Below are 13,849 nucleotides of genomic sequence, written 5' to 3' on the forward strand. Positions count from 1 at the left end.
CAGACATTTTTCAGCATATTCCCAGCAGCCTCCTAGAAACACACTTTCTCCTCATCCAGGTATATTCAATTCACTTTAAAAACCACTGTGCTAGGAAAAATAAGGGATAAGTGCTGACAGTATTTTGCTGATTGCAATTTCAAAGCCTCAAGTTTAAAGAAGTCTTGTGAACGCTGTCACAATGATTATTAACTTACATTTGGTTGACCGTGGTTCAAATACTAATTCTGTGACTTCCTTCTTTTAATCACCCTTACTGAAACATAATTACCCTGACTGTCAGCTTACGCGATCCAACGGAAAGGAGCAGGTACAAAGGACAATCCTTTTTTTCCCCACAATTCAGGAACTGAAAAGCCTCGTGTCAGTGAAATGCATCACCTGTCTGGTTGTAATGCATCCAGTTCAGCATGATCTCGGGAGCCCTGTACCACCGGGTAGCCACATACCCGGTCATCTCATCGTCTGTGTGTCGGGCCAAGCCAAAATCCAGGATCTACAGAACAGAGAAGACATCCACCAACTACTGCAACGGAACAATGCAAACTAGTTAGAGCAAATAACTAGGCAGTTATTGGATTGGGTGGAGGAGAGGTGGTGCAACTGCAGAAGCAGATTATGAAACTAAATTTCACAACCTGCTAAAAGACACTAGCCTAGAAAAGCACAGGACTCAATCAGAAATTATGTCTGGGCATCTTGTCTCTAAAACAACTAAACGCAAACTAAAGCTGTTAATTCTTCCCTTTTGTGATGATTCATTAAAAACACACGAACAGGTACAGAAAAACCATCCTTACAACCCTTTACAGCTGGGAAGGACTTTATTACTTTGGGCCATAGAATTATTTCCATAAGGAACTATTTTGTCCCTTTAATTCCAAGGGACATCCATAAGGCATTCACTGAAATCACAGTCAAACCAAAAGAGACCTTGTGATTACATTACCTTCAGCTCGCAGTCTTCATTTACAGCTAGGTTACTAGGTTTTAAATCCTAAAAAAATAAACATCAGCATTAACAACAGTATGTATGTTGTTCCACAAGTCTAAAGCAGATAAAAACGTAAATGCACATAGAAAACAGATTCTAACTAGCTTTAAGTATCAACTCTCCATACTCAGGAAAATTATTTTATCCCAGAGACAGCTATCTCTTCTGTGGTCCTCAGAAGTGTCACATATAAGCAAAAATGCATAAAGGCTTATTGCAACACTAGTGCTGTAGATGTGTATTTAACACATAGGGAGCCTATTTCAAAGATACAAGACAAACACAGGCAGGAACAGAAACTAAGGATCTTGACAACCACTTCCCATGTTTAACCTTTTGACTGTTTAACCAAAATAATTCTTGGAAAATTTCTTCTTGTGACTATAGGTGCTACATTGCAAGATTCTGTGCTATATTTCTCTAAAGACATTGGTTCGATACAGGAAGCAATCTTAGAATAAATACTCACCCTGTGTATTATGTCAGCTGAATGGATGTACTGTAAAGCAAGATGAACTGTTACATAAAATTTGTCAAGTAGCCTCCTTCTCATTTCTTCACCAGACAATACTGTCCTACCCCATCCCACACAATTCAAATACTATAGCTCGTCTGCAGGAGGAAGCGAGTGTGTGTCTATGGACTTCAGACGGGTAGGTGTTTCACTGTCTCTCCTTAGGAACACCCAGGAGCACTGCCACCATGAGTGGAACAACACAAGTAAACAGAACTGAAGAAACAGAAGATTCATAGTCAGAGCAGATTAGAGGGCAGCAGTTTGTAATTTTACAGATTCTGCCCATAGGAACGTATAAAAATATATTCTTAAATAATACAGAACTTTACTGATAGAGCTCCAAAGAGCTATGAAGTGAAAGAACAGTAATATAAGTTATCCTATGCTACATTAGGAATGTTACAGAAGCCCCAGTATGTACTCATACAAATCTCTGAGGATATAACATTCATCAAGGAGCTGCACCTCCCATGGATGAGCTGCCAACATTCAGGTAGGACGGGTGCAAGTACCTTCAGTCCCCGAAGAATCTGGTATATGAGGAACTGCACATGGTCATCGGTGAGTTTCTGGCATTTCACAATGTTGTTCAAATCTGCTCCCATAAGGTGTGTCACCAAGTACCTACGAACAAAAGGAAACAGAGGCTATGAAGCAATCCCTTCCACAGGATTAGGATAAAAATTCCCTATGAAGCTCCAGTAGCAGGACTGACTGTCCCAAAGCGTGTTCCTGAATGAAACATAGTCCATGACCCTTTAAATAACACAGCAGATTAGTATGCCAGTTCCTACAGCACTAGTCAATAAAACCCAAGTGAACAACTTTGATGAGCCCAGTAGTTTAGGATGTCCTAGGATCTTTTGTGTTGGAATTGAGAATTGTTTGAGAATGACAGCAGACAAATTAAAGTGGCAAATATTTGTATAATAATCTGGGAGATGCAAGGAAGATACAAAAGATGCTTTATTGCAGTCCTCAGAGAAGTTACCTACACATCATTGAATTCTTCTAGTGACTTGGCAGGGGTGAACACATCCAACAAGCCAATCACCTAGAAAGAAAACAGTAAAGTGAAAAAGCTGTGACATACATTCATAATATGATACAGTTACTAAGATCCTTTGTGGAATAGAAACCACTCATTCCAGTAGATGCTTCATTTCCAACTACATGAATCATTCAGATGTAGACAAATTAGTATTCATACAAGATCAGAAGCAAACATTCAATACTTGTGTAAAAAAAAAAAAAGAAGGTTAAAAATACACAGCTGTCTTTTCCCATCAGCCAACCACTTAAAGCAACAAACGGGAGCCATAACAAAAGGCAGGTGTAAACACTGGTTTAGAATATCTTATTTCAAAAACCAACTGAAGTTTGTTCAGGAAATAAATGAATGAGAAAAAAAGAAAGCCACCACCAGACAAAACTATTTGCTTCCTGCTCAATTCTTAGTTATTCTGTTGACTACATGTTAAAAGCAGAATCAGGAGACTATATTTGTTTCACTTGGCTAGAAAAATTCAAGAATCTGTAACACTGGCAGTGAATAATAATAATTACACTAGAAAAAAGTCAGGAAAACAGTGCAATGAAGCAAGGACCCAATTTTCACACAAAGCTGACAGCTTCACACTGTCATTTGTATTTTCTGCCCCAAAAGTAGCTACTCCACCTTTCATTTTACAGCTAAACCGTTCTCTCAGTAGAGAGCAAAAGGATATACTTGTGTTACTTTGTGGAGAAGAACTATACCTTATTATCCCATAATTATTTTCTAGGTCATTTACAGCATTTAAAAAAATTAAATCCATCTGGTTGATAAAAGTTTATTTTATTTTTCACTGAAATGTACTTTTAAACCATATTTTCCTTCTTTTAATAGCAAGTAATATTTTATGTTAGACAGGTTTTCTTCATCCACCTTCAAAAAACTCCTCTTCCCTTTTCAAGTCAGCATCTCACTTGTCTTGGATACATAAGCGTCACAGACATTTCAGGAACTTCAGTAATGGTTCAAGCTTGCATACGAAACCAAGAGTTGGATTCCCGTGTTCCCCCCCTGCACCATCCTTTTTATCCTATTGTTTATCCTTGTCGAGGATGTTAGAATCAGTTGAGTTACCTTTAAGCAGAGAATTAAAGACAAAATCTTTGGGGAACCTAAACTATGCTTTTGGAAAAGAGAGCAAGTAGGTAGGAAATAAAAGCCTCTGTCTAAACTATATTATATATTACAGATTAGATTTTATTGAGGAAACGGAAGAGGAAAAAACAATTCCCTGCCTCTCTTGATATACATCACAGCAACTCCATTTCTAGACAGACATCTTCAAACTGTAACATTCACATTAATCCTGTATAATAATTCTCATGCATACAGTTTCTTTCTCCAGTTGATTCTTTCATATCTTAAAAAAAAAAAAAAAAAAAAAAAAAAAATCAACATTATGCACCCAGTGTATAATGGAAAGACAAAAACTTTGTTATCTAGACTTCAGGTTTTCTTCCATTTATCACCTCCATCTTGCTACACTATAAAGCACAGCATCAAACTATCCATATCTTTCATCAAGTTTCACAAACACTTAAACATAGTTATTCTGCAGCACATCACTGACTCACTTCTAAGGAAGTGTGAACACCAGTAGACGCAGAATCCAACTCCTAACCTTTTGCTTTCCCCTCCCAGCATTTTAGGATGTCACAGAGTTTATTAATTTCTTCATATGACAACAAACCCATTTGCTCTTCCATCTGCTCAGTGCTGTGCTTTATGCAAGCTAACAAGGCCTCCTGGAACTTGAAAATATAATGCAGACACACTTGAGTGCTCTGCAGGTCCGTTTACTTGCTCAAGATCATCACGAACCAGACTAGATACAGGATACAGAAAACCATCCTATGCTCAAGCCCCTTAAACTGCCATACCTTCCAGGTTTGCTGGGGTGTTCTGTGCCACATAAACCCAAGTGTTTTCATTCTGAACTGAGATCAGAATAGTCATGATGCTAGCACTACTGAGGCTGTCTGAACATCTCTGCATCTGCAGGATTTTTAAACCACAACTTAGACAAACTTCCCACAGACAGATAACGGTATGATGAACTGATAATGAATATTTCTATATATAAACAACTTAATTTCCTTTTATACCTTACTCTTAAAGCTACATAGGCTCTTCACAATACTAATCGAAAAATATTAATGAATGCCAGACACAGAACTGTTGTAGCACCAGTCACAATCTAATTTTCACTGCTTGACCTTATTAGCTTAGACAAAATGGATTGATATGCTGATTATTATTTTTTTTTTTAACAGATATTCAAAGATTTCCTGTTCGTAGAGTATCTCAGCTATGAGAAAAGGTCCAGAAAAAACTCCGGGGGATGGATATTAAGCAGGATCAAATGCTACCTCTACTGTTGAGACAACAGAACCGTACAGAGGCACAGAGGAAGAACTGTAGACAGCAGTACATATATGCATCAAAAGTTCCAATTATGTTAGCCACACTAAAAACACCAAGAAGATTTAGGGGATACCAGCTGCTGACTGCAGTGGCTGGCAGCAACAACACACAACCACCACTGCCACAACTGTAGAAGTTCTGATCAGACCATCCATGGAGAACTTCCAACAAAATTACACTTGCTTGGCTTCTTCTGCTAGATAAAGCTCCTAGGTTTGCTCAGCTCGCTTCCAAAAACGCTACTCCCCTTCTGCTGACTTGGAGTTTGTTTGGACAGAAGAAATCAAGAGCCTTCCTTTCCACTTGACATTCTGACACCTCTACAGAAGGCAGGCTATAAGGCTTTTAGCCCCACTGCATTAAGTATTTGCTCCAAACAGCATGCAAAATATGATGGTGTGTTAATGCCACAAACACATAGAACTGGTCAACCAACCATTTTCTATATCAAATGGAAATTACAGCAAAAAAATAGTTCAACATAACATTCACCACATCCTATGTTGTTTCCCTGTTCATGATTTAAGTAGATGGCTTGTACGAAGTGCCATCTGATTTCCACCCCCTCACCACCCCCTTTTCTCCTCCCTATTTTACCTACCTAGGAATCTAGTGAACATCTACTCCACACCCTTCTGTCACAGGTCAGCCAAAAGAAATACAAAAAACCCTCCAGAAGACACTAAAAACAAACTCTGATTTTGTTTTAATAAATTCATAACATAAAACCTACAGCTTACTACAGCAAGCGAGCAGAAGCATGTAAGCAACATCACCTGTGTACTAAATCCTTAAAACAGCATGAACCTGCTAAGCAGTAATTTCCAGCTTATTCTAGGAAATATTAAGATTTTTTAATACAAACTCATTTATGTATTTGGAGGGGTTTTTTATCTTCCTGCTTTTCTACAACTATAATCCCTTGGACTACTGCAAACTTTTATTTAGTATCAGAACAGAACTTATGTAACAAGATCCTTAAATGCAATCAGATGGATGCTCACTGGCCAGTCCAACATCAGACCAACTTTTTTATACCATCTCCTTCAACTTACATTTTCGTGTTTCATGTGCTTAAGTAGCCGTAGCTCTCGGTAGGTCCTTTTGGCATGGATGATAGACTGAAATGGTCGGGACAGCTTCTTTACAGCCACACGCAACCCAGTTTTTGTGTCAAAGGCAGAACTACAATGAAGAGTAATCAAATGATCACAATTAATTATTTACAAAACACCTTCAAATCCACACTTAGCAACTACATATAGCAGCTATCTGGACACTGAGTCACAGTCGATGTTATTTCTCCATATCTGCAATGAAAATAATTTCTGGGTATTCTGGTTCACAACCTGAACCCCCACCCAAAATCCCCATATATTTACACAACTGTTGGTTTCTACATAAAATGTTTAAAAGTTGATTTGTTCACACAGTAAATGTAAATTTTGTAGGAAAAAAAAATGTTTATGATTTTTCTGTCTAAAAACAGTTGTGCTCGAACATAAATATGGCAATAAAGTCTGGAGAAAGGCAGAGTGCTTGTATATATTATCTGTATTCCTAAACAGATTTTCATACACCACACTTCATCACAAAATGCTATGCTCAAGATACTATCTTTTATGGTGTAAGCCCCTACAAAAATCCAAGGCCTGTGCCCAATAAAATCAACTATGATGGCTGTTAATCACAAGTGAAGTCCAAAATCAAACCTCTTTGGTAAATAACATCTAATACCTAAACTGCCGTGACACAAAGATGCATGTGAATAAGTGATATTTAGCTGTTCATTACTAAAACTTGTCCCTTTAGCAGAAACTTATACATAAAACCTGTACATATAAATAATTTTTCTTCTTGGAACTCACGAAGACTAATTCCATCCCATCTGGTAATTTCATGCATATATATAGTTGGTATTTTGTACTGTAAAAAAGATCTTTTAAAGTAAGTCCTGTTACAACCTATTTATTTACAATATTAAGAAGCAAAGCCTGGCACTTTTGAAACAACCAAAAATTTAACACATGAAGAACTATGTTAAATTTCTGATACACTGCATAAAATCTTCCAGAGCTTAGGCCTTATATGTGAAGAACTAAAGAAATACAGGTATTTCATTGTGAACTAAATTACTCCTCTTTCTTCTCTGATGTTCTTATCTAAAACAGGTCTGGTTTGTCAAAAAGGAAGGAGGGGGAGCAGGAGAGGATGTGAAATCAAGGTTACACTTGATTCAAGATAACAAACAAGGCAAAAGGATGGAATGGAGAAAGTTGGAGAAGGACAATATTTGTTTACTTTCCTGCTGCATTTTGATTCAGGGCAAACTCCTGATTCCATTTAAAAGTGAGTATGCACTAGTTCTTGACAAACATCAAGTGAAAAGGAAAGCTATACATTTACAAATGTAAAGTGTGAAGCAGCTTAACTAGCAGGAAGTTCAAAACCAATCACAAAAATAGTCCTAGACTCATCCCCCATCAAAGAAGCCATATGAAATAAATGTAGTCTTTTATTTTTAAAGCAACTAACTGGAATTAACTTGCAAAAAGCCTCCTTATCTCAAAGTTGCTCAGTTTTCAAGGAATTTGCTATATGAGGATTATCAGAAATAAAAAACAAAATACAAGCTTTTTTCTACAAACAGTGATCCTCCTCCAGGTCCTGCAACAGAATGGAAAAACCCACCCGGCACGATGGAAAAAGTATCTTCTCTGCAAAGGGGCACCTGCATACACACCATGAAAAGAGCTGTCTGGAAAAGATACCAAAACACAGCTAGACAGAAGATCACGGGAGCAAACTGCCATAGCTGAAATCTCCAGCTACACGATACTGTCCCAAAGAACGCCCATTATCAACCTCTTCCACACAGGAGCTTTATGCTTTACACCTCACTCAGCCTGAGCAGTCAGAAGAAGCCATTAAGTATTCATTTTTTAATCTTGATTTCAAATCAGCAAGTTTTCACACATCACTAGAATATCGATATTTAAGCTGCGACACTTCGTGAAACATAGAATTCTATTTTTTTAAAGCTTCACGTACACCATTTTGCAATATACAAACATACATAATTCAAGCTGTAATTACATGACAATATTTTAATGATACTCAAGGTGTTTTCTAGCACTTAGAGCAAAAATAAGATTAATCATCATAATTCAACACATGCCGTTGTGAATTAGTCATGACTCTTTATCAGCTTTCAAACATTTTGGGTACAAAAGGAAGCATATACCAGTATCTCTTTCGTCCTGAAAAGAAGGGGATCCCTGGCACATTAACCACCTTCACAGATACATAGTCAGAGTTCTCGCTTGGTTTCCACACGATTCTCTTTACAGAAGATTTCAGAGCCACCAGATACAACATAAGCTATTTCAGAGTCCAAAGGAAATTCCATTTTACCTTCTTTTTAATAACATTTTGGGGATTGTATCAAGTCATCACTCCACTGTAGTAGATGTACAACCTCCAAGGAGAATTGCGAGCAGCAGTACTGAGAAACTGTTTAATCAGCAGAATTACATTGCAAACAAGCCCAGGAAAGAAAATTTTGTTTTACTGCACAATCACAATCTAGAGTTACTCTTGAAGTCAGAAGAATTTTAAGTTCCATACTTGAGGCCTAAAGACTATTCCCTACCGATAAAGGCATGCTGAGTAATTTCTGCCAATATAGATAACTGCCTAATGGTTTTCACGAGTACAGGACAGAGAGCACAGGCCAGCTGTCATGTTGGAGCATGTTTTAAACAACACTAAGCTGGCTTGCATCACAGACTTAAACCAGCTGCATTACACTGATCGTATTTCAGCTAAAAAAGCCTAATTGGGAAAAAATTGCATGATCCACAGTTTTCAATTCCTTTTTAAAACAAGATCAGCACAAATTCAGAATTTATCACAGCTTCCACGTTTCTTAACCTCTTACATAGTACTGCGCTATGGCACACTAACTGTATCCACCTCACCCCAAGTGAGCTAAAACTACAATCCTGAGCTAACCTGACTTGAATCCAGAACATAAGCGCTAGAATAAACCAATTCTTTTAGAGAACCTATCCACTGATTCAACTTCTATTTCCTTAGAAGTAAATGCGAAGTAGTCTGAGGAACGTAAGTACACACAAAATTACTTAGGAGCACAATTTATTTAAGTATTAAATAATCAGAATGCTATTTTTTGTGCAAAGACTTTGTTTTGTTAAATAGTATGGTGCTCATCGCTAGTGCCTATGCAAATACCCAAGCTAACTGAATCTCTGTAGTGGTACCTTTGGAGTTAATTTATGTAACCCTAGTTATAGGCAGAAAAAACACTGTTCTTAGTACCTGACAGTTTATCATTAACACCAGTCACTTTTGAGTTTAGCCTACACATGCATTTCAATCAGCTACCCTCCCAACGCACTACAAAAAGTTGTATATCTTACTTCTCTGCCATGTTGGCTTCTGCTTCTAAGAAAGTTGCAATAAAAATCTCCCTGTAGGACAGATGTGCTCACACTAATTTCATTTCTTAATATACAAAGCTCCCATCAAGTACAAACTACTTGCCTTTGCTTTCAGAGCTCTGGTCACTGCTTTTCTGTGCATGCCCACTTCCTACTCGATCCCCCTTCCTCACGTGTCCTGCTAATCCCACCTGTACAGCTGTTTCATCCCACTCACTTTTATAATTCCCTTCAGATCACTACTTGCATATCTACCACACCTTCCCGGAGAAGCAGGCACCTGTCCCTCCAAGTGCACACATACTTTATAGGCATATGCACGCTTTGATAAGGGATTAGTAAACCTAAAGACATACACAGCTAAAAAAAAAAAAATACAGAGGAACTGTTCCTGCAGAGGTGATATTCAGGGTTGTCACTTCACTTCCTCTGGAGCCAAATGTTTTAAAATTTATTAAATTCACAGTGTTTCTCTATTAGTTTAAAAAAGAGGGGAAATATCTCAGTATCTTCATAATATCCAGGAAATTCAGAGTTAGTCAGTGCTGGTGCAACTGTGGGTCGAAATGGGAAGAAATCACAAGTTTTGGAAAAGCTACATAATCTGATAGTCTGCTAACAAAAAAAGCTTAAAAATTCTTATGCAAGATTCTGAGAAAGAATAAGTCTTGGTTGTTCAGTTCCTTTCCAAATTAAATAAGACAATGCTGATAGCCTGCAAAGCAATTAAACCACAAACCTTCTTTTACAAAGGCATTAACAAAACACACAAAGCACTGCTGCAAAAAATGCAACCATGAAGGAAATTCCTAAAACTATACCGAGTCTGCCTTCACAGCATTTTAGAAACTGATGGCAAAGATCATCAAAACACCTCTTTGCTTAGCTTGGAGCTGGCTGAGCTAATGCCATGTGCTGAAACTTCCCTGCAGCACACACCAGAAATGAAGCGATCCTTCTGCTAAACTGTGAGTCACCGATCGATCCCATCTCCATTCAGCAACTTCCCACTGCAAGATGCTGCATTATCTAAGCCCCTCTCCTCACATGACGTATTACTGACTGATACTTCAGGAACCCACGTGCATTTTAGTGTAGACCAGGTTACAAAATCCTTTTTGAAGCAAAAAACTATGTTGGATGAACATACAACACTGTTGCAAGAATAAATTAAATAGCATTTCACACAACAGATGTCACAGCAATTGTTACGTGACTTGGTAAAGAACAATCTGAGAGTACATATCGATGTTTCTTGAAGTTTTGGAACTGAATCCGTAACTTGTATCTCCACATACTTTCAGTTTTTATAAAACAGATCCTGAAAAATACCCAAGTTGGCCATTTGAATGTCATTCTTCCACCACTGCACATAATACTTCAGAAAACTGGAATATTTGCTCTAAATTTAAGCACATGCTTCAGGTGCCCTAAACTGCCTGCAGAAAAAGCCTCTCTCTCTCCATCTACTGACTACAAAATAGAGTCAGGTTCTTACATTAGGGTGTTGCGAGTCATACTCACATTAGACATTTAAAGCAGCCTACAGCAGACAGCTCCATAGCTTAAATGACTCATCTGCTGGCTTAATTCTTTCTTTTTTATTAATTTTTCCCCCACTTTATAGAATTCCTCATTTTTAAATGCCTCATCTTGACAACTAAAGGAAAAAGGGCATTTTATTACATTCTAACATAATAATGCAGCAGACATACACACTAGTATTATTTAACCATTCAGTTTAAGGGTGGTTAAAACCCCACAATTTCCTGTCCCAACACAGATGTACACCAAACACAACATCTCAGATGAAACCAGGTAACTTTTTACTGGGGAGAAAAATCTCTAAAGGGACAGAGCTGAACAAGTCATTGCAGGAATATCCTTAATACTATGCATCACCATTTGCAGCTGAATAAAATTACATATATCTGCAAGGTTTTTTGTTTGTTGCTTTGTTGGGTTTTTTGTTTTGTTTGGCTGTTTTTTTGTTTTTGTTTTGTTTTTTTTTTGGTTGGTTGGTTGTTTTTTGTTGGTGGTTTTTTTTTTTTTTTTAATTCTAACATACTATCCATATCACTAGTCTTTCTGAACTGTATCTTTTCTGGAATATATTTTTAGAAGAACATACAGAAAACCATTAACATGGACTGCACTCAGTCTCATGTGCCACATGTCTGAAATTGCTTCCAATACAAAATTGTTTCATCTGGTCTGAAGTTGCACAATCTTTTAAAGTTTTGACACAGCAAAACAGGAAATTCATGATGCAAACTCTTTAGTTATTGGTTGTGAAAACAAACTTTGGAAGCATTACACGCACAATGGAGATTGTGTGGAGGAGGAAAACAGAAGAGGAATGGGTTAGACGGTGTAGGGTCAACCTTAAAAATACAATGGACAAGGGACCGAGCAAGTTAATTTCCTATTACACTCGGGAGTTACGTAACTCTGTGGCACTTGCAGGGGTATTTATCAGCTATGGCAGCAAGGCCCTTCTCTCACCAGAACTATATACATCTATTTTTAAAAAACTCAGCAAGTACACTGGTTAATCTTGCTACTAGAATTGAGCAGATTTTGTCTTCTATGAAATATAAGCATTTGCATACTTGAGGCACAGTAGTTTTAAGACATGAAATGCATGCTATTTACACTAAATTTACCAACAATTTTATAACAGTAGGTTAAGAACAGCTAAGAACTTTATTTCTTTAGAACTGCAGCACATACAAAACAGCTCCTTTTCTTTACTAGTGGAGTGCAGTATGCATCCTTCCTCATAACATGATACTCATGACAAATTTGCATATTATGTTAATTAGAAAATATGCATGCCTGCTCAAATACAGCAGCAGAGCAGATGTGTAATCATTATGCACCCATATTTGAAGATTCAGATCGCGCTTTGACAGAGCCAAAGAACAGAAAATAAAAACCCGAATGCTGGTGTGGAAGACATTCCTTGATAAAAGGACACAGTAATCTGTGAACTTTTATGCAGCTCTACTATATAACTGCTAGAGTCCAGACATCAAACCGATTCAAACACAGGCTTGTCTTTAAGATTAAACAATGTAGGCAAGCCACTTAATTTATGTTTAATGATCCAACATACTTCAGCAGATAAACTACAAATTAAGGAAGTACTGTATTTTGCACGTGTAAGCTGTCATATGTTTTGTTCTTATTAGGTAAGCATTAAAAACTAAACTCTTATCTTCAAGCTCTCTGTATTTCTGCAGGTCTCATAACAGGACTTTACTCTCCCAGGCAGCATATACTGCAGTAATTCTGACATTCTACAGCAATAAAACAAGTTTTCCTGCGTTGATCTTGTATTGCCAAGAAAATACCAATACCGGCCAATCCACTGTTAAAAATCAGGGATGCAAAACCAGCCCTCATAGCCTTCCCTCTACCCTCTCTGACTATCAACTGATTCCCGTTAAAAATATAATTGCCACAAATATAATCTATTATTCGGGTCCAGAAAGAAACTGGGGCAAGAGCTGCCAGGCCCTCAGCTCTGCAAAGCCAGCTACGGGGGACTTGCCAGTCTCCATCCCTCTCCACCCCCCACCTACTAACTGCAAGAAGGCACGGTGAAATATGTCCATATGAGCTCATTCGGGGAGCGGGGGGGGGGGGTTGGGACATGATTATCTTCCCCTGCAAAAATGTTTTAGTGCCACCTGCCATGTGGTGCAATCCCCGACGCATTCCAGAGACAAGTCTGCGGCTTCCTGGCAGCACCGCTCTTCAACCGGGAGGAAAAGTGTTTCTTGCGGGAGACTGGTAAAAAGCTGGGGGGGGGGGGGGGGGGGGGAGAGGAACCCCCGGAGAAGAAGCCAGCCCCGCACGCAGCGCGGTGCCGGTTTCCAGGCGGAGAGCCCGAGCAGGGGCCGCGGTGTGTGTTTGGGGAGGGGGGGGACACGACAACAACAACCTGCCGTGACCCCCCCCCACACACACCCCCCCAGAGCCGCCGCCGTCCCCTCCCAGCACTCACCAGACGGAGCCGTAGGCCCCGGAGCCGACCGGGGAGAGGTTCTGGTAGCGCTCGGGCACCTCCCACACCGTCTTGTTCAGCTCCTGTCGGTAAAACTTGGGCCGCTCCTGAGACATCTCGGCTCCGGAGCCCTCCCCGCCCGGCCCGGCGGGAGGGGGAGGCTCTGCCCGCGGCTGCAGCACCACCACCACCTCCTCAACCACCACCACCTCCTCCTTCTCCCCCAGCAGCAGCAGCAGCAGCTCCTTCCTTCCTCCTCCTCCCTCCCCGCCTCGCTTCCCCGGCGGCCGGGGGCGGCCCTGCAACAGCACCGCCCTCCCCGCCGCCCTCCCCTCACGCCGCCGACCGTTGGCCGCCCCGCCCCGTGCGGTCGGTTGCGCTTCCC

The 13,849-nt window shown here is 39.4% G+C and overlaps 1 protein-coding gene across 2 annotated transcripts in view; it reads right to left on the reverse strand.

The window, feature by feature from the left end:
• The window catches only part of MAPK14 (mitogen-activated protein kinase 14), a 26,361-nt gene extending 12,636 nt beyond the window's left edge, over positions 1–13,725 (reverse strand). For both annotated transcript variants that reach the window (XM_033009545.2, XM_033009543.2), the window contains exons 1-7: positions 13,465–13,725; positions 6,045–6,174; positions 2,507–2,565; positions 2,024–2,135; positions 1,464–1,493; positions 950–997; positions 382–496 (exon numbers count right to left, since the gene is read on the reverse strand). In XM_033009545.2, the coding sequence (XP_032865436.1) occupies positions 382–496; positions 950–997; positions 1,464–1,493; positions 2,024–2,135; positions 2,507–2,565; positions 6,045–6,174; positions 13,465–13,580 (610 nt within the window). In that variant the 5' untranslated portion in view covers positions 13,581–13,725. The remainder of the gene's footprint in view (positions 1–381; positions 497–949; positions 998–1,463; positions 1,494–2,023; positions 2,136–2,506; positions 2,566–6,044; positions 6,175–13,464) is intronic.
• Positions 13,726–13,849: the final 124 nt, after the last annotated feature.

This window comes from Tyto alba, unplaced genomic scaffold, assembly GCF_018691265.1.
Source record: "Tyto alba isolate M040663 unplaced genomic scaffold, T.alba_DEE_v4.0 Super-Scaffold_30, whole genome shotgun sequence".
Classification (NCBI taxonomy): Eukaryota; Metazoa; Chordata; class Aves; order Strigiformes; family Tytonidae; genus Tyto; species Tyto alba.